Consider the following 25,204-nt stretch of genomic DNA (forward strand, 5'->3'; position numbering starts at 1 on the left):
CAGAGAGAGTCAAAGGAAGATCAGAGTCAGGGGACTCTGAGCTGAGTTTAGAGGTTGACCATGACAGGTGGGCAGGAGGACCTGCTGAGGACAGTGTGCTCTGGGTTTTCAATGGTACACTTCAAGTTTTAGTGGATGGTATACCGTCTTAAAGATACCCTTTTATAGCACCTCTCCCTCAAGGTTCCTACTGACATTCCTGGGGGGGAAGGTAGGGGGGGGCAAAAGACAGATCTAGAAGAAGATAAGCAATAGCAATTTTCCATAAAACCACCCCTTTGTCCTTGAGTCAACTCATGTCCATCAGTATTCTCAAGACTTGACAGTTCCTTCTTTGGAGGCATCCAGATCCTCCTGTCTCCCTGTCGGTATTCCAGGCTTGCCCAGAGAGTCTGAATCCCAGAAGAATCAAACCTGACTCGTCTGGAGTTTCAACTTTGCGAGTTTCATCCTCCAGATTTACCCACCCACTCCCAATCCGTTCTCTACCCTTCATTCTGTAACACCACACTTCCTAACCAGGGTGCTGGTTCAGGAGAGCTCCCCAGTCTCGCATAACTCCTTGTGCACAGGCCTTGTGTTTGCTGAGCACCAGTAAGTCCCAGGAGTTTGCTGAGCACCAGTAATGACTGCTCTGTACATGACTTGTAAATGCCCGAGAAGCACCAGCTGTACTAAAAGGTAGAGTCTAAGTCATGAAGAAAGTTGCCAGTACTGATCATTGGACTAAGAAGAACTTGACAACACAGCAGGTTCAATGTGTGCTCTCAGTGTTCTGCAGTTACAAGCTGCCCTCATTTTTCTATGACAGCATTCAGAAGGAAGCTGAGGCAGACAGAATTGGGTTCCTCTAGTCAGGGTCAGAAGTCATTCAGGAATAGAAGCAGAGCTGAGCCCAGAGGTGTGGACACCCCCCCCCCCCCAGGGCCAGCCAGCACTGAGGCAAAGGAGGCATCCAGAACACAAAATTGAAAGGGTGCTCCCCTGAGTGCCTTAGCAGGAAGGGTTGACACCTGAGAATGAGTGCTTTGCCTACCTCAAGGAGTAGAGACCCTGTCCCCAGTACACCTGTCTGAGGAGTTGAGGGGGCAGGGGGGCAACTGGAGGAATAAAGACAGAGCAGAAAGGCAGTTCCCTGAGACTTGACATCTAAGTCCTGCAGGTGGGTTTGTCCGCCAGGATGAACATCTTCCTCTGGCTTTTAGTTGCCGAAACTACAGATTTGAGCTGAGGGAAACCCAATTCAGGATGTTTTCTCCCATTACGTTAGCTTTGAGTAGATGGAAATGCAAATGACAAACACTGTTAGCCGCAACCATTAGTTACTGAAAATATGACAGAAGTGTAAAGTGATGATTATTAGAATCTTTGTTACATGGGGTAACATTATGTTCCTGCAAATACTTGTCTTAGAGGAGCTCAGTGCAATGCTGACACATTCCTCTTTTCTTCTTTCACTTTTAGATCGCAGCAAAATAACTCCTGTTCTTCTTGGACCAAAGCTGAACTATGTGAAGGTGGAGTTAGGTATATTTTGACATACATATAGTCTGCATTTTGGAATGGGGGTATCACTGAGTCTTCCAAGGCTAAATCTGACTCATGATCACTCCAATTGTGTGTGCCTCACGCATGCCAGGTTTAGTGAAGAACATTACAAAGGGAAGAAAAGCCTGTCATTGTTTGAATGTTGCCATCTTTTGGCTGATGAAAATGAACAGTCTGTTGAAAACATGATAGAACCGTTTGTGGTTTTTAGATAGGGTTTTGGTCGCCCTGAGGTGGCTTTTCTCTAATAGTCTTTACGGTCACTTTTAAATATGAAACCGTGAGAGAATGCTTTGGAGGAATGATTCAGACTTGTTCTGTGGTCTGAACATTTGATTGATGAATCAATGGACTTTGAATCATTGGACTTAGTTGACTGTACATTTAAGATTTGTCTAGACAGGGCTTAATGAAATCAATGTGTCCAGGTGTGTAATTCCTTCCAAAAAGGAAAGAAGGAAGGTAAAGAAGAAATTCCCATATGCTAAACCATGTTTTTTTTTCTCTTCTTTTTTTTATTATTATTATTTTTTAATAAACATGTATTTTTATCCCCGGGGGTACAGGTCTGTGAATCGCCAGGTTTACACACTTCACAGCACTCACCAAAGCACATACCCTCCCCAATGTCCACAACCCCACCCCCCTTCTCCCAACCCCCCTCCGCCCAGCAACCCTCAGTTTGTTTTGTATGATTAAGAGTCACTTATGGTTTGTCTTCCTCCCAATCCCATCTTGTTTCATTGATTCTTCTCCTACCCACTTAAGCCCCCATGTTGCATCACCACTTCCTCATATCAGGGAGATCATATGATAGTTGTTTTTCTCTGCTTGACTTATTTCGCTAAGCATGATACGTTCTAGTTCCATCCATGTTGTCGCAAATGGCAAGATTTCATTTCTTTTGATGGCTGCATAGTATTCCATTGTGTATATATACCACATCTTCTTGATCCATTCATCTGTTGTTGGACATCTAGGTTCTTTCCATAGTTTGGCTATTGTGGACATTGCTGCTATAAACATTCAGGTGCACATGCCCCTTTGGACCACTACGTTTGTATCTTTAGGGTAAATACCCAGTAGTGCAATTGCTGGGTCATAGGGCAGTTCTATTTTCAACATTTTGAGGAACCTCCATGCTGTTTTCCAGAGTGGCTGCACCAGCTTGCATTCCCACCAACAGTGGAGGAGGGTTCCCCTTTCTCCGCATCCTTGCCAGCATCTGTCATTTCCTGACTTGTTGATTTTAGCCATTCTGACTGGTGTGAGGTGATATCTCATTGTGGTATTGATTTGCATTTCCCTGATGCCGAGTGATATGGAGCACTTTTTCATGTGTCTGTTGGCCATGTGGATGTCTTCTTTGCAGAAATGTCTGTTCATGTCCTCTAACCATTTCTTGATTGGATTATTTGTTCTTTGGGTGTTTAGTTTGCTAAGTTCTTTATAGATTTTTGACACTAGTCCTTTATCTGATATGTCGTTTGCAAATATCTTCTCCCATTCTGTCAGTTGTCTTTTGATTTTGTTAACTGTTTCCTTTGCTGTGCAAAAGCTTTTGATCTTGATGAAATCCCAATAGTTCATTTTTGCCCTTGCTTCCCTTGCCTTTGGCGTTGTTCCTAGGAAGATGTTGCTGCAGCTGAGGTCGAAGAGGTTGCTGCCTGTGTTCTCCTCAGGGATTTTGATGGATTCCTTTCGCACATTGAGGTCCTTTATCCATTTTGAGTCTATTTTCGTGTGTGGTGTAAGGAAATGGTCCAATTTCATTTTTCTGCATGTGGCTGTCCAATTTTCCCAACACCATTTATTGAAGAGGCTGTCTTTTTTCCATTGGACATTCTTTCCTGCTTTGTCAAAGATTAGTTGACCATAGAGTTGAGGGTCTATTTCTGGGCTCTCTATTCTGTTCCATTGATCTATGTGTCTGTTTTTGTGCCAGTACCATGCTGTCTTGATGATGACAGCTTTGTAATAGAGCTTGAAGTCCGGAATTGTGATGCCACCAACGTTGGCTTTCTTTTTCAATATCCCTTTGGCTATTCGAGGTCTTTTCTGGTTCCATATAAATTTTAGAATTATTTGTTCCATTTCTTTGAAAAAGATGGATGGTACTTTGATAAGAATTGCATTAAATGTGTAGATTGCTTTAGGTAGCATGGACACTTTCACAATATTTATTCTTCCAATCCAGGAGCATGGAACATTTTTCCATTTCTTTGTGTCTTCCTCAATTTCTTTCATGAGTACTTTATAGTTTTCTGAGTATAGAGTCTGTGCCTCTTTGGTTAGGTTTATTCCTAGGTATCTTATGGTTTGGGGTGCAATTGTAAATGGGATTGAGTCCTTAGTTTCTCTTTCTTCTGTCTTGTTGTTGGTGTAGAGAAATGCAACTGATTTCTGTGCATTGATTTTATATCCTGACACTTTACTGAACTCCTGGACAAGTTTTAGCAGTTTTGGAGTGGAGTCTTTTGGGTTTTCCACATATAGTATCATATCATCTGCGAAGAGTGATAATTTGACTTCTTCTTTGCCGATTTGGATGCCTTTAATTTCCTTTTGTTGTCTGATTGCTGAGGCTAGGACTTCTAGTACTATGTTGAATAGCAGTGGTGATAATAGACATCCCTGCCATGTTCCTGACTTTAGCGGAAAAGCTTTCAGTTTTTCTCCATTGAGAATGATATTTGCGGTGGGTTTTTCATAGATGGCTTTGATGATATTGAGGTATGTGCCCTCTATCCCTACACTTTGAAGAGTTTTGATTAGGAAAGGGTGCTGTACTTTGTCAAATGCTTTATCAGCATCTATTGAGAGTATCATATGGCTCTTGTTCTTTCTTTTATTGATGTGTTGTATCACATTGAATGATTTGCGGAAGTTGAACCAACCATGCAGCCCTGGAATAAATCCCACTTGGTCGTGGTGAATAATCCTTTTAATGTATTGTTGAATCCTATTGGCTAGTATTTTGGTAAGAATTTTCACATCTGTGTTCATCAAGGATATTGGTCTATAGCTCTCTTTTTTGATGGGATCCTTGTCTGGTTTGGGGATCAAGGTGATTCTGGCCTCATAAAATGAATTTGGAAGTTTTCCTTCCATTTCTATTTTTTGGAACAGTTTCAGGAGAATAGGAATTAGCTCTTCTTTAAATGTTTGGTAGAATTCCCCTGGGAAACCGTCTGGCCCTGGGCTTTTGTTTGTTTGGAGATTTTAATGACTGTTTCAATCTCCTTACTGGTTATGGGTCTGTTCAGGCTTTCTACTTCTTCCTGGTTCAGTTGTGGTAGTTTATATATCTCTAGGAATGCATCCATTTCTTCCAGACTGTCAAATTTGTTGGCGTAGAGTTGCTCATAGTATGTTCTTATAATAGTTTGTATTTCTTTGGTGTTAGTTGTGATCTCACCTCTTTCCTTCATGATTTTATTTATTTGGTTCCTTTCTCTTTTCTTTTTGATAAGTCTGGCGAAGGGTTTATCAATTTTATTAATTTATTGTTTTTTGGTTTCTATTTCATTGATTTCTGCTCTGATCTTGATGATTTCTCTTCTCCTGCTGGGCTTAGGGTTTCTTTCTTGTTCTTTCTCCAGCTCCTTTAGGTGGAGGGTTAGGTTGTGTACCTGAGACCTTTCTTGTTTCTTGAGAAAGGCTTGTACCGCTATATATTTTCCTCTCAGGACTGCCTTTGTTGTGTCCCACAGATTTTTTAACTGTTGTATTTTCATTATCATTTGTTTCCATGATTTTTTTCAATTCTTCTTTAACTTCCCAGTTGACCCATTCATTCTTTAGAAGGATGCTGTTTAGTCTCCATGTATTTGGGCTCTTTCCAAACTTCCTATTGTGGTTGAGTTCTAGCTTCAGAGCATTGTGGTCTGAAAATATGCAGGGAATGATCCCAATCTTTTGATACCGGTTGAGTCCTGCTTTAGAACCGAGGGTGTGATCTATTCTGGAGAATGTTCCATGTGCACTAGAGAAGAATGTGTATTCTGTTGCTTTGGGATGAAATGTTCTGAATATATCTGTGATGTCCATCTAGTCCAGTGTGTCGTTTAAGGCCTTTATTTCCTTGCTGACCTTTTGCTTGGATGATCTGTCCATTTCAGTGAGGGGAGTGTTAAAGTACCCTACTATTATTGTATTATTGTATTATTGTATTGTATTATTATTGTATTATTGTTGATGTGTTTCTTTGATTTTGTTATTAATTGGTTTATATAGTTGGCTGCTCCCCCGTTGGGGGCATAGATATTTGAAATTGTTAGATCTTCTTGTTGAGTATGATATAATGTCCTTCCTCATCTCTTATTATAGTCTTTTGCTTAAAATCTAATTGATCTGATATAAGGATTGCCACTCCTGCTTTCTACTGATGTCCATTAGCATGGTAAATTCTTTTCCACCCCCTCACTTTAAATCTGGAGGTGTCTTCGGGCTTAAAATGAGTTTCTTGTAGGCAACATATAGATGGGTTTTGTTTTTTTATCCATTCTGATACCCTGCGTCTTTTGATTGGGGCATTTAGCCCATTAACATTCAGGGTAACTATTGAGAGATATGAATTTAGTGCCATTGTATTGCCTGTAAGGTGACTGTTACTGTATATTGTCTATGTTCCTTACTGATCTACCACTTGTAGGCTCTCTCTTTGCTTAGAGGACCCCTTTCAATATTTCCTGTAGAGCTGGTTTGGTGTTTTCAAATTCTTTCAGTTTTTGTTTGTCCTGGAAGCTTTTAATCTCTCCTTCTATTTTCAATGACAGCCTAGCTGGATATAGTATTCTTGGCCTCATGGTTTTCTCGTTTAGTGCTCTGAAAATATCATGCCAGCTCTTTCTGGCCTGCCAGGTCTCTGTGGATAAGTCAGCTGCCAATCTAATATTTTTACCATTGTATGTTACAGACCTCTTTTCCCGGCTGCTTTCAGGATTTTCTCTTTGTCACTAAGACTTGTAAATTTTACAATAAGGTGACGGGGTGAGGGCCTATTCTTATTGATTTTGAGGGGCGTTCTCTGAACCTCCTGAATTTTGATGCTCATTTCCTTTGCCATATTGGGGAAATTCTCCCCAATAATTCTCTCCAGTATACCTTCTGCTCCCCTCTCTCTTTCTTCTTCTTCTGGAATCCCAATTATTCTAATGTTGTTTTGTCTTATGGTGTCACTTATCTCTCGAATTCTCCCCTTGTGGCCCAGTAGCTGTTTTTCCCTCTTTTGCTCAGCTTCTTTATTTTCTGTCATTTGGTCTTCTATATCACTAATTCTTTCTTCTGCCTCATTTATCCTAGCAGTGAGAGCCTCCATTTTTGTTTGCACCTCATTAATAGCTTTTTTGATTTCAACTTGGTTAGATTTTAGTTCTTTTATTTCTCCAGAAAGGGCTTTTATGTCTCCCGAGAGGGTTTCTCTAATATCTTACATGTCTTTTTCAAGTCCGCCTAGAACCTTGAGAATTGTCACTCTGAACTCTAGATCTGACATATTACCAATGTCTGTATTGATTAGGTCCCTAGCCTTCGGTACTGTCTCTTGTTCTTTTTTTTTGTGGTGAATTTTACCACCTTGTCATTTTGTCCAGATAAGAGTATATGAAAGAGCAAGAAAAATAGTAAAAGTGTGGTAACAACCCCAGGAAAATATGGTTTAACCAAATCAGAAGAGATCCCAAATCGTGAGGGGGGAGAAAGGGGATAAAAAGAGGTCCAAAAAGAATGAAAGAAAAAAAAAGAAAAAAAGAAAAAAAAAGAAAAGAATTTAAAAAAGGAAAACGAATAAAGAAAAATATAAAAAGGAAAAAATATATATTAGATATACTAGTTAAAAAACGTTAAAAAAGAAAAGGGTAAAAGTTTAAAAAATATTAGCAGAAGAAGAGAAAAAAATGAAAAAGAACAAAATTAGATTAACTGTAAGACTAAAAAGTCACAGGGGAAAAAAAAAAGAAAAAAAAAATCACAGGGAGAACGCCATGAGTTCCGTGCTTTGCTTTCTCCTCCTCTGGAATTCTGCTGCTCTCCTTGGTATTGAAACCGCACTCCTTGGTAGGTGAACTTGGTCTTGGCTGGATTTCTTGTTGATCTTCTGGGGGAGGGGCCTGTTGTAGTGATTCTCAAGTGTTTTTGCCCTAGGTGGAACTGCACCGCCCTTACCAGGGGCCTGGCTGAATAATCCGCTCGGCTTCGCTTTCAGGAGCTTTTGTTCCCTGAGCGCTTTCTGTAGAGTTCCGGAGGACGGGAATACAAATGGCGGCCTCCTGGTCTCCGGCCCAGACGAGCCGAGAGCCCGGTGGCCGCACTCCTCAGTGCGCCCTCAGAGAACAGCGCCCAGTTACTCCCGTCCACCTGACCTCTGGCCGCGCTCCGAGCTCACGGAGCCTGGGACTGGTTCAAGGTAACCCCGAGCTGTGAGCTTACTCTCGGCTCTGTCTCTGCAGCTGGCTTTCCCGTTCCATTATGCGCAAGCTCTGCGACACTCAGATACCCCCGATCCTTCTGTGACCCTGCGGGACCTGAGGCCACGCTGACCCCGCGTGGGCTTCACTTCTCTGCTGGTCCTACCTTTCAGAAAGTGGTTGTTTTTCTGTTTCCAGAATTGCTGTTCTTCTTCTCTTCGATCTGCCGATGGATTTTCAGGTGTTTGCAATCTTTAGATAAGCTATTTAGCTGATATCCGGATAGCTGATGTAGTCTCAGCCTGCTACTTCTCCGCCATCTTGACTCCTCTCTCCTAAACCATGTTTTGTATAAGGTGATTGAAATATATTCTTGAATTACATCCTCCAAACAACTCCAAGTGGTATTATTCCCATCTGGTGGATTAAATGACCAAAGCCCAGAAGGGTTCAGTATTTTATCTAAAGTTAAATCAGTAAAAAGTGGCAAAGCTGGGATTCAAGTTGCTGTTAACTATTTCCTAAGCTCACATTTTAGGACCAACACCTGCCACAATCGTTTGTGGGACTGGATCTGCCCAGCGTCGCTTGGATAGTTTGCCATTTTCAACTGTGGTTTGCCTGCTTTTTATTGATTTCCAAACTTAGCTCTATTATTTCTTCTAGTTTTGGGTTTAATTTGCACCTCATTTTTGGGGACAGAATTAGATTTAGTTAATCTCTCTTGTAGCACATGCATTTTAAGCCCCAAAGTTCCCTCTAATCATGACTTGAGCTGTTTTCAAGAAATACACGTATGCCGTATTTTCATTACTATTTGGTTCAAACATTTAAAAAAAAAAACTTCCCTTTTGATTTCTTCTTTATTCTATTGATTATTTGTAGTTCTTACTTTCCAGATCTTTGGAGGATTTTCTAGTTGTTTTGTTGTTGTGGTTGATATTGATATCGATATCCAGTTAAGTTCCATTCTGGTCCCAGATTAGACACTGTATCATTTCAGTTATGAAGTTTGTTGTAACTTGCTTCAGGACCAGAATGTGGTGTGTCTTGATGGATGTTCCAAATGCATGTAAAACAAATAGGCATTCTGCAGGTTTTGGTTTTATCATTCCGTAAATATCACTTATGTGAAGTTAGCCAATGGTATTGTTCAGATCATCTCTCTATATATATTTTTTAAAAGATTTTATTTATTTATTTATTTACTAATTTGACAGACGGAAATCACAAGTAGGCAGAGAGGCAGGCAGAGAGAAAGGGAGAAGCAGGTTTTCCGCTGAGCAGAGAGCCCAATGTGGGGCTCCATTCCAGGACCCTGGGATCATGACCTGAGCTGAAGGCAGAAGTTTTAACCCACTGAGCCACCCAAGCGCCCCCAGATCATCTATATTTTAACCAAGTTTTGTGTGTTTTTTTTTCTGTTACCAAGAGATGTTAACATCTCCAACTACGATGATCAATTTATCTCTGTATCTTTTAGTTCCATGAATCTTTTCTTTGTATATGCTGAGGTTACCTTATGGGCACATACAAATTGATGCCCGTTGAATTGATACTTCATCATTATAAGATTTCTCTCTTTATCTATCATGCTTCTTTCCTGAGTGCCTACTTTCTCGGATAATAGACATATCAGTTTTCTTTTGTTTGATGTTGGCAGGCTCTATCTTTATTACATCCTTTTGCTTTTAACATTTTTTTGTAAATCAAATGCACATTAAATGTGTTTCACATAAACAGCATATAATTGGATCTTTTTTTGAAACCCAGTCTATATAGTGTGTCATCCATTTACATTTCATGAATTACCCATGGAGGTGGTGTGCAACCTCTCCTCTCGCTACCTATGTTTTAGTTATCTTATGTGTCCTTCCTTCCTGCTGTTCCTCCCTTCCTTTTGGATTCATAAAGTATTTTTCTTTCCTTTATTTAATCTGCTCTGTTTTCTTTTTATTTATACTTTATTATCCTTCCTTAGTAGGTCTAGAGATTACAGTGTGTATCCTTGTCTGACTGCAACAGACAGACGTAATCTCAGCACATTTATAACTTCACAGCATGTGAGGACCTTGCAAACGGTTCATTGCATTTGTCCCTCCTGTCTCCCGTTACGCTCTTACATATTTCTCTCCAGCATATGTGCTAAAACTCATAATAGATCAGCACTAATAGTGCTTTAAGTAATCCTCAGTCTTTTATATTTACGCAAATATTTGTATTTCCTTTTGACCTCATTTGTTCCTGTAGTTCCTTGCTTTCCTCTGGGATAATTTTTTAGGATTCTGAAAACTTCCTTTGGGATTTCTCCAAGTGTGGTTATGTGGGGGTGGGGGAGGGGCATGGGACCTCAGTCCTGTGTTTCTTGTACATCACTTCCTCCATGGGGAACTTTCTCTTCTAAGTCTTATGAGACTGCAGGAGAAACCGCTCAGCCTTTGCAGCCTCCCCAGCAGGCATCCTACAAGCCCATGTGACTGTTAGAATTTCCACTAGGCTCTCTTTTCTCTATGTGATTCCCTCCACACTGTACAAACCAAAACAAATTTCTCCCAAGAATAAGATGGCTGGCTATCTCAGCTCCCCGGAGAAGGGCTTTTTCCTGACTGCGTTTCCAGCTATTCTGTTTCTCTTTGTTTTCTCTGCACGCGGGGGTCTTTAATTTTTAGCTAATTTCATTTTTTTTACATGTGATTTATCCATTTTGTTTTTCTAGAAATTGCCATGGGAGTGTTGATCTGACACTCCCCCCTAAATTATATGTTGAAAAGAAAGTCCACTGGCTACTATCATTTTTAATAATTGATGTAAACATAAACATTTGAAAAGAAACCAATTCATATTTTGGTGGTGACTTATAATTGCTACTGATTTCTCTGCTTTATAATATTTTTAAAATTTATTTTTTATTTTTTTCAGTGTTCCAGGATTCATTTTTTATGCACCACACCCAGTGCTCCATGCAATACGTGCCTTTCATAATACCCACCACTAGGCTCACCCAACCCCCCACCCCTGCCCCTCCAAAGCCCTCAGTTTGTTTCTCAGAGTCCACAGTCTCTCATAGTTCATCTCCTCCTCCAATTTCCCCCAGCTCACTTCTCCTTTCCAACTCCCAATGTCCTTCATGTTATTTGTTATGCTCCACAAGTAAGTGAAACCATGTGATAATTGACTCTCTCTGCTTGACTTATTTAACTCAGCATAATCTCCTCTAGTCCCACACATGTTGATACAGAAGTTGGGTTTTCATTCTTTCTGATGGAGGCATAATATTCCATTGTATATATGGGCCACATCTTTATCCATTCGTCTGTTGAAGGTCATCTTGGCTCTTTCCACACTTTGATGATGCTGGCCATTGCTGCTATGAACATTAGAGTACAGTTGGCCTTTATTTTCACTACATCTGTATCATTTTTAAAAATTTAAAAACAAGGCATAGCTGTTCTGTTTCTGGAATGTAGCACTGTATTAGCTTTATATATTAAGTTAACATATATAGATTATATTCATTTTAAACTTTTGGGAAATCTGAGTTTCTAAGATCAGAACATTGGTTGTCACCTTTCACATAGGAAAAGATGTAAAACTCAACTGCTCTGCTTTGGCAAATGAAAAGGATGCTTTTTATTGGAATGTGTGGGAAGAAAATGGAAAGGAACCTAATGTACATGAAGAGAACGTAACAAGAATTAGGTATGTATATGTGATGTATTATTTATCACTACATATACAAATCACATTGTGTTGTAGATACATGATATAAAAACATCAGCATGCTGGGCAACTGGGCTCTTTCCATAGTTTGGCTATTGTGGACATTGCTGCATAAATATTGGGGTGCAGGGCTCCTTTGAATCAGTATGTTTGAAACCCTTTGGGTAAATACCTGTAGTGCAATTGCAAAGGCGAAAAGCAAACACAAAACCCAGAATCCTGAAGGGCTGATTGGATATTTGAGGTATGTTTACATTTTAATTATAATTTACATATTCTATACTTTCACCATGCTCTAGGTTGATAGATTATGCAGAAATCTAATGCCAATATCTAAGCTAGAAAAAGAAGTTCAGTGAGGCTGTTTCACATCAGCTTACAAAAGTAGCTTTTGGTCGGTCAGGATATGTTGGGGATGGGGATTTTACTTAAGCATCTGATAAAGTTAATAATCATATAAGAGACTCCAAACTTGTCAGATGTAAGTTTTGTCTCAAGGAAACGCTAATGTCCCCATCACCTACACTGTGGCATTCATTGTTGGCAGATTGACATCGAACATAGTTATTACTGTAACATTTTGCTGTCAAGAGTCCATTAACGGAAATTAGAAACACAGTAAGAACAGATAAAAAAAATTAAAAAAAAATAAACCAAGAGGGCATTGTTAGATATAAATATCTAGGAGGTAGCTTTGGTTCAAACAGTTTCAAATTGTTGTGTATTAGTACTTCCATTGCCTCTGTTCCTCCAGGAAGGAATGGTCACTCTTTTTTTTTTTTTAAGATTTTATTTATTTATTTGACAGACAGAGATCACAAGTAGGCAGAGAGGCAGGCAGAGAGAGAGAGAGGGAAGCAGGCTCCCCGCTGAGCAGAGAGCCTGATGTGAGGCTCGATCCCAAGACCCTGGGATCATGACCTGAGCCGAAGGCAGAGGCTTTAACCCAACCCACTGAGCCACCCAGGTGCCCCAGGAATGGTCACTCTTATTCAAACAAAACATGCTCAGTCTGTGGTCATTTAAGTGTTTCTGAATGACTTCAGGTCATTACTCTACTTAATAATGTATTGATACACTCAGGTTTTAGTGAGTAGTGATCCCAAGGTGTCTGTCACCTTGGCTGCCATCTTGAGGTTTTTTTCCCTGCCTTTTACACTTCAGAATTTTCTTTGTCATCATGCCAGCAGCTCTCAATTCTTGCTGACACTTGTCGGTGAGTTCCTAACAGTATCAGGTGTGTGGCCTCGCCCAACAGCAGATGTGTAAACATCAGTCCTGCTGAACAGCACGGACACCTTGCCATTGTGTCTTCTCTTCAGCCTCGGACCCTCACTGGAGTTCTGCGGTCCCCCTTCTAGTGATCTATCGCTAATCTTTGGAGGGATAGAAGACCAACTCACCAAACTATTTGAATGGAGCTTAAGCTAAGCTAGGGGAGCCAGGTAGTCTTTCTTTAGAGTTAGGTGATGAGCTTTATTCTGCCACTGGCCTTTTGTGCCTTACTTTCGGGGTCTTTCACTAATGTTGGATAGTTGATATTCCTGGATTGGTGACTTCTGCACCGAAGTATGTTCTAACCTGTGTTTGAGACAGTTGAAGGCTAAGGTGGGTTCTGTGTCCCATGTACTGGAAACACCTGCTGCTATGGGGGTGGCAGGTGAGTGAGCCACCCGGGGTGGGCTTTCCCAAGTTGTCACTGGCAGAGAAGCAGATATCATGAGCTGTTACCTTGCATCAATGACAGCACAATGTGGATCTTTTGAGAAGAGAAAGACAGCTTGCTACTGGTGTTTGCCTAAGTCATTTTCTGACACTTCCTGAAAGCTTAATTGGTATTTCTCACATGCCTGTGGGTGCATCTGAGAATAGCGTCATTCTTTTTTATTTTTTTAAAAGATTTATTTATATGAGAGAGAGAGAGAGAGAGCATGCAAGGAGGGGGAAGGGCAGACGGAAAGGGAAGGAATCTCAAGCAGGCTCCACACTAAGCTCAGAGCCCGACACAAGGCTCTATCCCAGGACCATGAGATCATGACCTGAGCCAAAATCAAGAGGCAGACGCTTAACTGTCTGAGCCACCCAGGTGCCCCAAATAGTGTCATTCTTAAGTTTATTTTCAATGCTGAACAAAATAAAAGTGATCTTTAGGATCACATGGAGAAATTTGATAGGAATCTGTATTTATGCCAAACCATTTGCCACCTTGTCACAATCCATGGAGACCCCCCTGTGGGAGGAACGCTAAGTGGTTATGAGAAGAGAAAGAGGGGAAATAGTTGAGAGACTATTTTCTTGTGTTTTCAACTCAGCATCATTACCTTATAGCATATTCATTCTGGACAGAGCACGGCGTCATTCCCTAGGTGGTCGCAGGAGGGCTGTTTCTGTCTACCCTGAAACTCTCTGGAGGAGTCAAGGTTCATGGTTGCCCACACCCTGAGTCCCCATCAGAAAAGGAAGGTTCCATGGAGCCAATAGATCCATTGCTTTTGAGTATTTTCACATGAGAACTCCACTCTCATGGGTAATGTTGCTGGCAACGACCAAAGCCTATCACAGAATTTTTCCTCTTTTACAGGACTCCAGATGGCAAATTGTATGCATCAAGAATATTGAGAATTGAGAATATTAATGAAAAAAATCTAAACTTTTCATATAATTGTTCTGTGGCCAGCGAGGGAGGCACAGACATTATAAGCTTTGTCTTGTTGAAAAAAGGTATGGGAAAGTTTTGTCGTGGAAGCTTGTGGAAGCTTGGAATGTTGCGGCTGAGAGACCCCTTGAAGATTGCCACTCTCTCCTTTTACACCCCAGGAAGCAAGCTCCCAAGAGATGAAATAGTCAACCTTTTGTCACAGGCATTTATGCTAACCTGGGGCTAAGTCCCCTGCTGCAGTCCCCTGTGCATTGATTGTGTGAAGAGAATAAAAACGCTATTCTTTTGCCCTCAATCATATTGCAGACCCAGGTAGAAACCAGAGGCCTGAACAGGGACCCAGAAGCAGACTGGAGGCAGAGATGCGTGGGAGAAGACGCAGGCAATGGGAGGCCAGCTTGTAGCTCAGCATAGGGTGAGGCCAATGATAATGATTGTACTATTGCCTCCAGCCTACCTTAGCTGGGCACAGGGCACAGGGGACCCTTGGGTGTGGTCATTCATTCAACAAAGATTGACCAAGGCCTCTCTTCCTTGGACCTGGCGGGTGGACAATTATTGGATTGCATCAGTGGACTTCTAAACTTTTGCACTGCCTGACTGATGGAGCATTCCAGAGCCATCCCCCTCTGTCCTCTACCAATACAGTACAACCCAGGGCCATTGGCCCAGTAGCTGCTCAAAAGTGGCTTCATACTATGGTGAAGACACTAAGAGTTAAGGGCATCAGTGACTTTCCCTGGGACACAGAGTAAGTGATAGCGCCAGGTGGGGAGCCCAGATGACCTCAGTTCAGCATCTGCTCTCTCAAAACTATGCAGTTCCATTTACATTTGCAATATACTAGCTAAGACGTTGGTTTGGGTCCCTCTGCATTTCACCCTGGTATCTTACCATCCTAGAGACTCGCCTTCCCCAGGTGGGGATAGGCTATATCACAATTATTTCAGTTCAGGTTTTTATTCTTTAAAAAACCAGAGTGGAACGATTAGTACTCTGGACCAAAGGCCCGCATGTGGACAAAGTTGATGGGACGTATCAGAAAGACACCTGGATTCATGTTCAGTGTAAAAACTGACAACTGTGCTGTGATGTTGGAGGACACTGGTAAACTGTCTTTCACTAGTTATTCTTGTTTTCTTTTTCTTTCTAGAAGGTATGGTTGACATCCCAGGCTACGTCTTCACCAGAGGAATGATCGTAGCTGTTCTGATCTCAGTGGTGGTTGTGTGCCTAGTAATTATGGGCGTCATTTATAGAGTTGACCTGGCCCTATTTTATAGACATTTCATGGGAAAAGATGAAACATTAACAGGTAACAGATATCGTAATACTGGGATTTCTTATCTTATGGCTTCATTAAAAAACCAAATAAAGATACATTAATCTTCCTTTCATTTTGATTATATTGTTATCTTACTGTGTGGGAGAGGTTTTCCACAGGAAAGACTGGTTTGAACAGATCATCCATCATGAACGTTGTCTCATATCTTTTTTTGTGCTAACTTGTATGTTGCCAAAAATAATTTGCCAAGCAATTGTTAGTTGTTTGATATATGTATGTCATGTCCTCCCAAATGCCCTATGAGATGCTTGTGCCTAGGGACTGTCATTATTCACATTTGATCTGGACACCTTATATAATGTGCACATTCAATAAACTTCATTAAATAGAATTGAATTGTATTGTAGTTCATTATTTTAACCTGACAAAGGAGGCAGCCTTATGTATCTGTAAGAACCCTGAACTAGAAGCCAAATGACCTGGGTTCTGGCTTCCTAGATTTGTTTTTCTCTATGGCTGTTTCTATCTGAGGACTCTATTTTTCAATCTGATTTCTCTATTTTTAAAGGTAATTTGAAGAAGTCCTCAAGTTATAAGATAATTACTGCATTGTGTCAACTATACTTAAGTAAAAAAAGATAATTCCTGAATTGAAACAAATCAGTCTAATCCATTGCACTTGCTGTGTGTGTGTGTGTGTGTGTGTGTGTGTGTGTGTGTGTGTGTGTAGGACACAGTTCAAAACACAGAAAGTCTAAGAGTAGAAAATCACCTGTTAGCCTTTCCCATGTCTCTGTTTCTCACATCATCTGTCACTGATAGTATATATATCTAAATAAATATGGATATGGGATCAAATTCTACTCCTGTGCTAAAAACAAATCTTGGCCAATCATGTACACTCTTCTGAACTTCTTTGTTTTGCTATGCCTTGGATGCCCTTCCATAACAGTTTATAAAGCCTCCTGTTAGAGTCATACAGTGTTTTATATCTGAAGATGTATCCCTGTTTGTTTGGTCACCTTTTGAGTTATTCACAACCTTTTGTTATTACAGAAATGATGTGACAGAGAGTTTTGAAGAGTCATTCTTTCATCTGTGTGCAGTGTAATTGAAGGGAAAACTTCCCAAAGTGGAATTGCTGGCGATATTGAAGGGTAGATACAGTTGTTCATTGGATAGGCATAGCCAATTTGACCTCCCTTCTATTGTACTCCTACCACCTTCAAAGAATGGGGGTTACTTTTTCTGCATGGCCTTACCCACAACCTTTTGGCTATGTGCCAATCTGATAGGTAAAGTTATATCTCCGTATAGTTTTCATTTGTATTTCACTTACTATGCAAGAGTGTAATTTTTCATTTTTTTAAGGTTCATTTTTATTTACATTCTCAAAGTACTCATTCATATCCTTTGACACTTTTCTATTGTTTTTTTCCCTCTTGTTTATTTCTAAGAGCTATTTATATTTTAAGGAGGTTAACTAACTATTATCTACATTATGAAGGTAGTAGAAAGTATAGACAAAAATCTTGGCCTTTTTTCCCTCTTGTTTATTTCTAAGAGCTATTTATGTTTTAAGGAGGTTAACTAACTATTGTCTATACTATGAAATGAAAATATTGTTCTCAGATTGTAATTTGTCTTTTGATTTTGCTTATATTAGTGTAATATGTGGAAGATTTTTTATTATTCTTAAAGTATAATTGACACAGCGTTATATTAGTTTCAAGTACACATTTTTATCATTATGGAAGATTTTTTTTAATGTACTCAAGTTTATCCTTTTATGGTTTCTAGATTTGTGGTCACAAGTAGAAAGATCTTGACCACAAGTTACGAAAGAAGTCTCATGTTGTTCCTGTGGGATTTTTCTAGATTCATGATTCACATTTACAGCTTTTAGTTAATCATATCAAATTAACAAAGCCAATTAATTAAGCTTTGAGCTTAATTATGTGTATGCAATTTTGGGGATGAAGAGAAACACTATAACTGAGAGATCTATTTTTGGTACCTTTTTGAACAGGTTTCTACTTGCATGGACCTGAACATATCTCAAAATGGGCATTCACTAATATCTTTCTGATCTTCAACGAAGATTTTTTTTCCCCCTCTCTGTTGTGTTTGACCCAATTCACAGATAATTTTTTTCAGTTCACACTTCCTGCTTCCCAGCATGGCAGTGCATAGAAACATTTACAGATGGGCTCTACATCAGCTCTATTTCAAGTGTGACCTGTGACAGTGATCAGTTGTGAAAAAGCCAGAAATAGAGACATAAGTATAAAAACCAAAACTTTCATAGCAATTTGATATTGCTGCTATATCCAAGAATGTTTTCAGTATGAGTTTTTGAAGGACTGGAAATGAAAGAAACCAAACCACCCAAATCAGTCAAACTCCATGAAAGCATGGTCATTCACCCAACACAGTTTGAGAAGCATTCGTCTGACTCCTTAAAGCCCCAAATATAGATTCACATGAGGGTTTTGTTTATACAGAACCCAAAATAATTATTATTAATTTCGGAATACCTTATCTTAAACACTTCACTTTGTCAGTTATCAGAGCCAGCAAGTCATTCAATTACGTGGGTTTAAATTAAATTGTAATATCTATTATAAGATTTGCTAAACCAAAAAGAGAATTGCTTGAAATTGGGCATTTCAAAGCAATCAATAGTGGAAAAGCCATTTTTCATCTTTCATGGGTAAGAGTAAAGCTGTACTCCAACCCCTGTACCATCTAATCAATTATCATGGGGCAGGGATAGACCATTCCCCTCCCACTTCCCCTTCTTCCTCTACCAATCTCAGTTAGCATCAATTGCGTCATTTAGGACCTGACTCAAAATTTCATTTTTTCAGGAAGCAGGTCCCCTAAAGATCACTTTTTAGTCTCTGACCACATTGATTCTGTTTGTTTTGCCTGTTTTGTTACACTGCCTCGTACTGCTAATGTGTTATTTGCAAACTTTTTCAAATTCTTGCATTTGCTTGCTTTGTTTTCTGAGATAGTTTGGATGAAGGTAGAAGAAGGGCGTGTATATAATTTTGTGGTCTCCCAGTTAGTACGGTGGTCTTTGTTATTTAGGTAACACTTTCATCTTGACTTTGTCCCATTAACCTTCTGAACATTGCTTTATGATTATCAGGAATTTAATAGGAACCAATGTTATTATCCATGAAAATCTTTCAATAGACCAGAAATTTTCATATTGGCATCTAGGACCATATTTACTTTTAAATATCGCAGCATGTTTGTGATAGCCCTGTGTTTGAATCACCTCTATTGTTTCTTCCTGCTTGCCAGTGTAAACGCTCTGCTTTGTTTCTGTCTTCACTTTCCAGTGGGTCATTTTGAGTATAGACATATTAAGATGCTGGTAGGATTAGGTAATAAGAGAAAGCCGAAGTGAGATTTGCTTTCCATTCCTGGAACAAGGACATAGCTGGGCTCCTTGGCCTTTTGTTGCCTTTAAATGACTTTAATTCCTGGATTTATATCTTGTATTTCTCTCCATCACTCTATGGTGTCATACAGTGAGAATCTTAATCTACATGCTTAAAAAATAATTTGCTAATTGGTTGCTTGATTAGCATTTGAGGTTCATGGAGGCTATTTTTTTGTGTGTCTTTAATAATAATTGAATTTATTTCTTGTTTTTGACAACTTAAAAAAATCAGAGAGAGAATAATGCCTAAAAAGAATCATAGAACCAAAAAATATTTGATGAATTTTATGAGTTACCTAGTTTAAACACGTTTGTTTTGTTTTTTAATTGGTTTTCTGGCAAAAAAATATTTTCTATATTCTTTTTTTGAATGGCTTCATTGAGCTCTAACTGATGTACAAGGAACTGCACATATTTAATGGGTACAATTTAATGAGTTTGGACATGAGGATACTCTAAATTTTTTCCTTTATGATGGTTCCTCTCCCATTTTTCACAACTTTCACTCAAATTTTATTTGCACTGTAATTAAAAGAGTAAACCTTATTTCCTAGATGGAAAAGCATACGATGCTTTTGTGTCTTACCTGAAAGAATGTGGACCCGAGAATGGAGAGGAGCACACCTTTGCTGTGGAGATTCTGCCCGAGGTGTTGGAGAAACACTTTGGGTATAAGTTATGCATATTTGAAAGGGATGTGGTACCTGGAGGAGGTAAGAAAGTAATACCAGATAGAAAACCAGTGGGAAGATTTTAAAAGCTGAATAGTGTAGCCTTATGAAAGGCAATCCTGTTTTGCTTAAAAACAAAGGAATAAACACGATCCTATAAACCAGAAATAATCAGCTAAATCAGTATAATATTTTATACAACAGGATCGGTTCCTGACTTAACACGTGACCCTCTGGACTATACACATCATTCATTCTTACCAGAAAATACTCGTTCTTTATTAGGTTGGCACTGGTGTGAAAATTATAGTAGCGGATAGGAGAGTTGGAAAAGAATAAATAAAGGGCGATTGGTGATTCATGTCAGATTTTAGTTATGCAGTTCAGTTTTTTTTATTAGTATCTGAATACAAATGACGATAAAACATATATTGAAGCAAATTCCAGCTCGAAGCCAAGAAATTAAGTCACATGTCTGTATTTTCTCTGAGGTCTTCCAGAGCAAGTATTGGAAATCTGGTGTCAGAATACTTTGGTGCTGATGCATTACCAAGGATGCAGTATAAGCATTTCTATTGCCACCATCACCCAGTCAGCCAACGTATACTCGTGGCAAACTCTGAGCTGGGTGGGCACTGAAGACATGGCAGTAAATAAGACATAGCTGTGTTTTTCCCCCTCCCAGATTACAACCGAGAAAGGGAAGATACGACCAATTAGAAGGAGAAAACATACTATTTTTTTTAAAGATTTTATTTATTTACTTGGCAGACAGAGATCACAAGTAGGCAGAGAGAGGGGGAAGCAGGCTCCCTACTGAGCAGACAGCCCGATGCAGGGCTCCATCCCAGGACCCTGGGATCATGACCTGAGCCAAAGGCAGAGGCTTTAACCCACTGAGCCACCCAGGTGCCCCTACTTTTTAATAAATAGATAGGTAGATGGATAGATAGATAGATAAAATAGATTTGTTCTTAGTTTTCAAATGAAAATAAAGACTGTATGTATATTTAATTATAAAGAGCTTGGGTCAAAACCTCTATTGGAGAAGAGGTAGAGATCTAGCCCAGAAGTTGACAATCACCCATGGGTCAAATCCAGGCTATCAGCCTTGTTAAAACATAGCAAAGAGCTGTTCGTGTGTGGTCTGCAAGGTGCCTTTGAGCTAGATAGCAGAGATGGGTAATATAAAACCAGAAATAGTCACTCCCTGGCCCTTTACAGAAAGTTTGTCAACATCTGGTCCAGAAGCATGGTGGGATATATATATTTTTATCTTTAAATTCAGATTTCAGTGTTCCTCCCTATCTGCCAAGATGTGAGATAGCATCACAGGACTCCAGAAGGCAGACCGCCTAGGTCCTGATTCTAATTCTAGAATTTGCTGACTATTGGACTCTGGTCTGGTTGCTTAACCATTCTGTACTTCGGCTTCTTCATTGGTAAAATGGTGGTGATAACGACATTGTCTTCGTAGGGTCATTGTGATGCTGTAGTGAGTTGATACACATAAAACATCTAGAAGAGTAAGCACCAAGTGTTCATTATTGCTGTTACTTGGATGATTGTTTTTAACAGTGTATAAAAGTTGAGAATAAGTGATTTGTCTTGAAAAACTTATTAGTGAAGTAGAGTTAAATAATACAAAATTAGATCTTCATCTCCTGTCTGCCTTTTTAGTTCTCTTTAACTACTATGCCACATCTTGCATTTTCAGCTGTTGTTGATGAAATCCACTCATTGATAGAAAAAAGTCGAAGACTGATCATTGTCCTAAGTAAAAGCTACATGTCTAATGAAGTCAGGTATGAACTTGAAAGCGGACTCCATGAAGCGCTGGTAGAAAGGAAAATTAAAGTCATCTTAATTGAGTTTACACCTGTGAGAGACTTCATGTTCTTCCCCCAGTCACTACAGCTTTTGAAATCTCACCGAGTTCTGAAGTGGAATGCTGATAAACCTCCATCGTATAACTCAAGGTTCTGGAAAAATCTTCTTTATCTGATGCCTGCAAAAACGGTCAAGCCCTATGGAGCTGAGTCTGAAGTCCTACCTGTTCTTTCACGGTCCTGAGCTTTAGGAAAGCTGAACATACGAAAGAACTGTTGATGCTCTGGGCCCAGAGTGGATGGGCCTGTTTTTAACAAAGGCCCTATTAAAAATGTTTACCTCTCTGAAAATCCTTCTTACGGTTCGAAGATGATAGTCGTCATTAGGTTGCCAAGGATAAGACTGAACACTGAGCTGCGCTCATGTGCTCCTGGAGGAACCTGGAATTCCAAAGCAATGCATCTCCTCTTTCTCCCTCCTCCATAACTGGCTATAGGTGCTCGTTCTCAATTCATGTTCAGCAACTGTGAGGCAGAGCATGAAGCAGAATACCTTAGGCTCTTATAAAAAGGGCCTGTCTCTATGTTTTTGTTTTTGTTTTTGTTTTTTAATTTCTTTTCAGCGTGAGAGTATTCATTGTTTTTTGCACCACACCCAGTGTTCCATGCAATCCGTGCCCTCTCTAATACCCACCACCTGGCACCCTAACCTCCTACCCCCGCCCCTTCAAAACCCTCAGATTGTTTTTCAGAGTCCATAGTCTCTCATGGTTCACCTCCCCTTCCAATTTCCCCCAACTCCCTTCTCTCTAACTCCCCATGTTCTCCATGCTATTTGTTATGCTCCACAAATAGGTGAAACCATATGATAATTGACTCTCTTTGCTTGACTTATTTCACTCAGCATAATCTCTTCCAGTCCTGTCTCTATGTTTTTAATGCTAATGCTTGAATTAAATGATTGTAAGCATTTTCTGGGATCCAGTAGGTGACATAATAGCAGGAATGGTGCCTTCACTCTCCAGTGCAGCCTATAGCTAAGCATCTGGGATAGTGCCTGAGACATGGCAGAGAGCTGGTGGGGCTATGTGCACTGGAGACCCAGGTGTGACAGGGCCTTAGCCTCAGGACATGTTTAATGTGTCCTGGCCACAGTTGCAGACCCACTATTATCAGAACCCCCTGAAGCACTGCTCAGGGCTTGCTTATTTGGGTCTGTTTGGAGAGAATGTCCCCAGACTGTTTTATCTTTCATGAGAGGCACACATTTGAATTAAGATAATTCTCTGGGTTTTTCAAAATGGTCTAAAACATTTGTTGATTTAACAAGAATGTTTATAGACCTGATGTCAGATCATATCTTCCATATTAGCCAATAGTCAGTATTATACATTAGCCACAGCAAAATAGGATAGTTACTGGTTTGATTTGTTAAAAAAAAAAAGGTGGAGGCAGCATGGCATGGGGTTGAGCATGAGCTATGGAGTCAAGACACTTGAGCTCAAATCCTGGGCTTGCTACTCACTTTGGGGAAGCCTGGAACCTTTTGAACCAATCTGCTCCTCCATTTCCTCATCTTTAAAATTAAAATTTATAGTAACAGTACCTACTTCACAGGGGAACTAAATGAATAGATACAAATAAAGTACTTACAACAGTTTTTGTCACCGACTAAATAATCTACATGTGGCTATTACTGCTGTTATTTTAATTGTTAGTATTGTTTTTATTAATTGTTAGATGACTTATTTAGTAGTGAACTAAGATAGAAGGCAGAGAGCAGAGAAGGAAAAGAGATCTGGAAGGAAGGCAGTTTTGACTTGAGGACATTTGTATATAGAGAGAAACATGTCATTAGGGCGGAAGATATTTCTCCATTAGATGCATGAAACTTTTGACTTTGGCAGTCATGTATGTGTCTGTCACCCTAAGGTGAGTCCAGCACTCTAGGCCTTCTTGGTGGGTTCAGCAGTCATGGCTGCCCAAATCACTGAGTGAGTGACAAATAGCCATCTTACACAGAAAGAAAAGGTTTAGTAAATCTGGAAGCGTGGATAGAATGTAGGGGTGCAGAGTAAATGATCCAGAGAGTTTTAAAGCAGAGATGGTTAAAAACAGCTGTAGTAGATATTGCTGAAAATTAACAAATTGAGATTTTACTAGATTTTTGGTGTGAGAAACTGATTTACTTTTGTAGAGCTTAAAATTTTGTGTGCTAATTAGGTAGCTAAAAAAAGGTAAAAGAATTTGATTACTAACTGAATGTTTTATGTGTGAAAACATATGGTCTAGAGAAATGTTATTTGCTATCATCAGTGTCTCTAAAACAAAGACTGATTTTGCTCTTCTCTTTTATTGTGTGTGCTGTTAAATACATTAAGTATATTTTGTATTGTGTGTTAAATACATATAATAAATATATGCTTTAGAAGACAGTAATAGGGGCACATAGGTGGCTCAGTGGGTTAGAGCCTCTGCCTTTGGCTCGGGTCATGATCCCAGGGTCCTTGATCCCAGGACTCTGCTCAGCGGGGAGCCTGCTCCCAGCTCTCTGTCTGCCTGCCTCTCTGCCTACTTATGATCTCTCTCTGTCAAATAAGTAAATAAAATCTTTGAAAAAATAAAAAAAATAAAAGACAGTAATAAACCATTAGTCTAGTGGTCTTAATTTTGGAATGCCTTTTGATAACCTTTTTTACTCAGGTGAAGATTCCACTTTCCCATTCTCTATATTCCCACCTATTTTAATAAGATACAGGTCATCCAAAATGGACTCCTACATCTATCTTCTTCTGCCTTTTTAAATGTCAAATTAAATTGTACCTACGTTCTTTGTTGTACCTTCCTTCCCGAGCAAAAGGAGAATTCCCTTCTCCAAAGCTATGAAGACACTCAATACACAGCACGAGTATTAGCTCTGCACATGCCAGTTAATTCATGTGCATATTTTTAAGTTTAAGTGCAAACACTTTCAACTAGAACAAATAAACAACTATTATTAATAGAATTATGTCATTCTTTTCTGGGGATACAGGTGTCCTTAAACTATGGGGGCCATTTCAGAGAATCCATCAACAGCCAGCCAGTACATCTCTATTATGTACTGGAAACATTTATTAAAATAAAGTTATATCCCCTTAAAGCAAAGAGAGAGCTTATTCGCCCCATAGTCCAAACCCAGGAGGCTGAAATGGGTAAGTACAGGGAGTTGGCCCAGGTCACACCACTGGCTAGTGTGGCAGCTGGGGGCAGAGAGAGGTGTTGTCTCTTCTCTTTGGAGTTGCCTGTTGGGACAGTGAGTCTTTTTTTTTTTTAAATTAACATATAATGTATTATGTGCTTCAGGGGTACAGGTCTGTGGATCATAAGTCTTACACTAGTCACAGCACACACCATAGCACATACCCTCCCCAGTGTCCATCACCCAACCACCCCATCCCTTCCCTCCCCTCCAGCAGCCCTCAGTTTGTTTCCTGAGATTAAGAGTCTCTTATGGTTTGTCTCCTTCCCTGGTCCCACCATGTTTCATTTTTTTCCCCTCCCTGCCCTCCATAACCCCCAACCTGCCTCTCAAATTCTTCATATCAGAGAAAGCATGTGAATTTGTCTTTCCCTGATAGAATTATTT

General features: G+C 39.8%; 1 protein-coding gene across 1 annotated transcript in view; it reads left to right on the forward strand.

Annotated features, from left to right (window-relative positions):
- The window catches only part of IL18R1 (interleukin 18 receptor 1), a 41,386-nt gene extending 17,166 nt beyond the window's left edge, over positions 1 to 24,220 (forward strand). Inside the window, exons 6-11 of the mRNA XM_059406351.1 lie at positions 1,465 to 1,527; positions 11,534 to 11,654; positions 14,257 to 14,396; positions 15,488 to 15,649; positions 19,631 to 19,789; positions 21,465 to 24,220. Of these exons, the coding sequence (XP_059262334.1) occupies positions 1,465 to 1,527; positions 11,534 to 11,654; positions 14,257 to 14,396; positions 15,488 to 15,649; positions 19,631 to 19,789; positions 21,465 to 21,820 (1,001 nt within the window). The 3' untranslated portion in view covers positions 21,821 to 24,220. The remainder of the gene's footprint in view (positions 1 to 1,464; positions 1,528 to 11,533; positions 11,655 to 14,256; positions 14,397 to 15,487; positions 15,650 to 19,630; positions 19,790 to 21,464) is intronic.
- The last annotated feature ends 984 nt before the right edge of the window (positions 24,221 to 25,204 follow it).

Source organism: Mustela nigripes, chromosome 7, assembly GCF_022355385.1.
Source record: "Mustela nigripes isolate SB6536 chromosome 7, MUSNIG.SB6536, whole genome shotgun sequence".
Lineage (NCBI taxonomy): Eukaryota > Metazoa > Chordata > Mammalia > Carnivora > Mustelidae > Mustela > Mustela nigripes.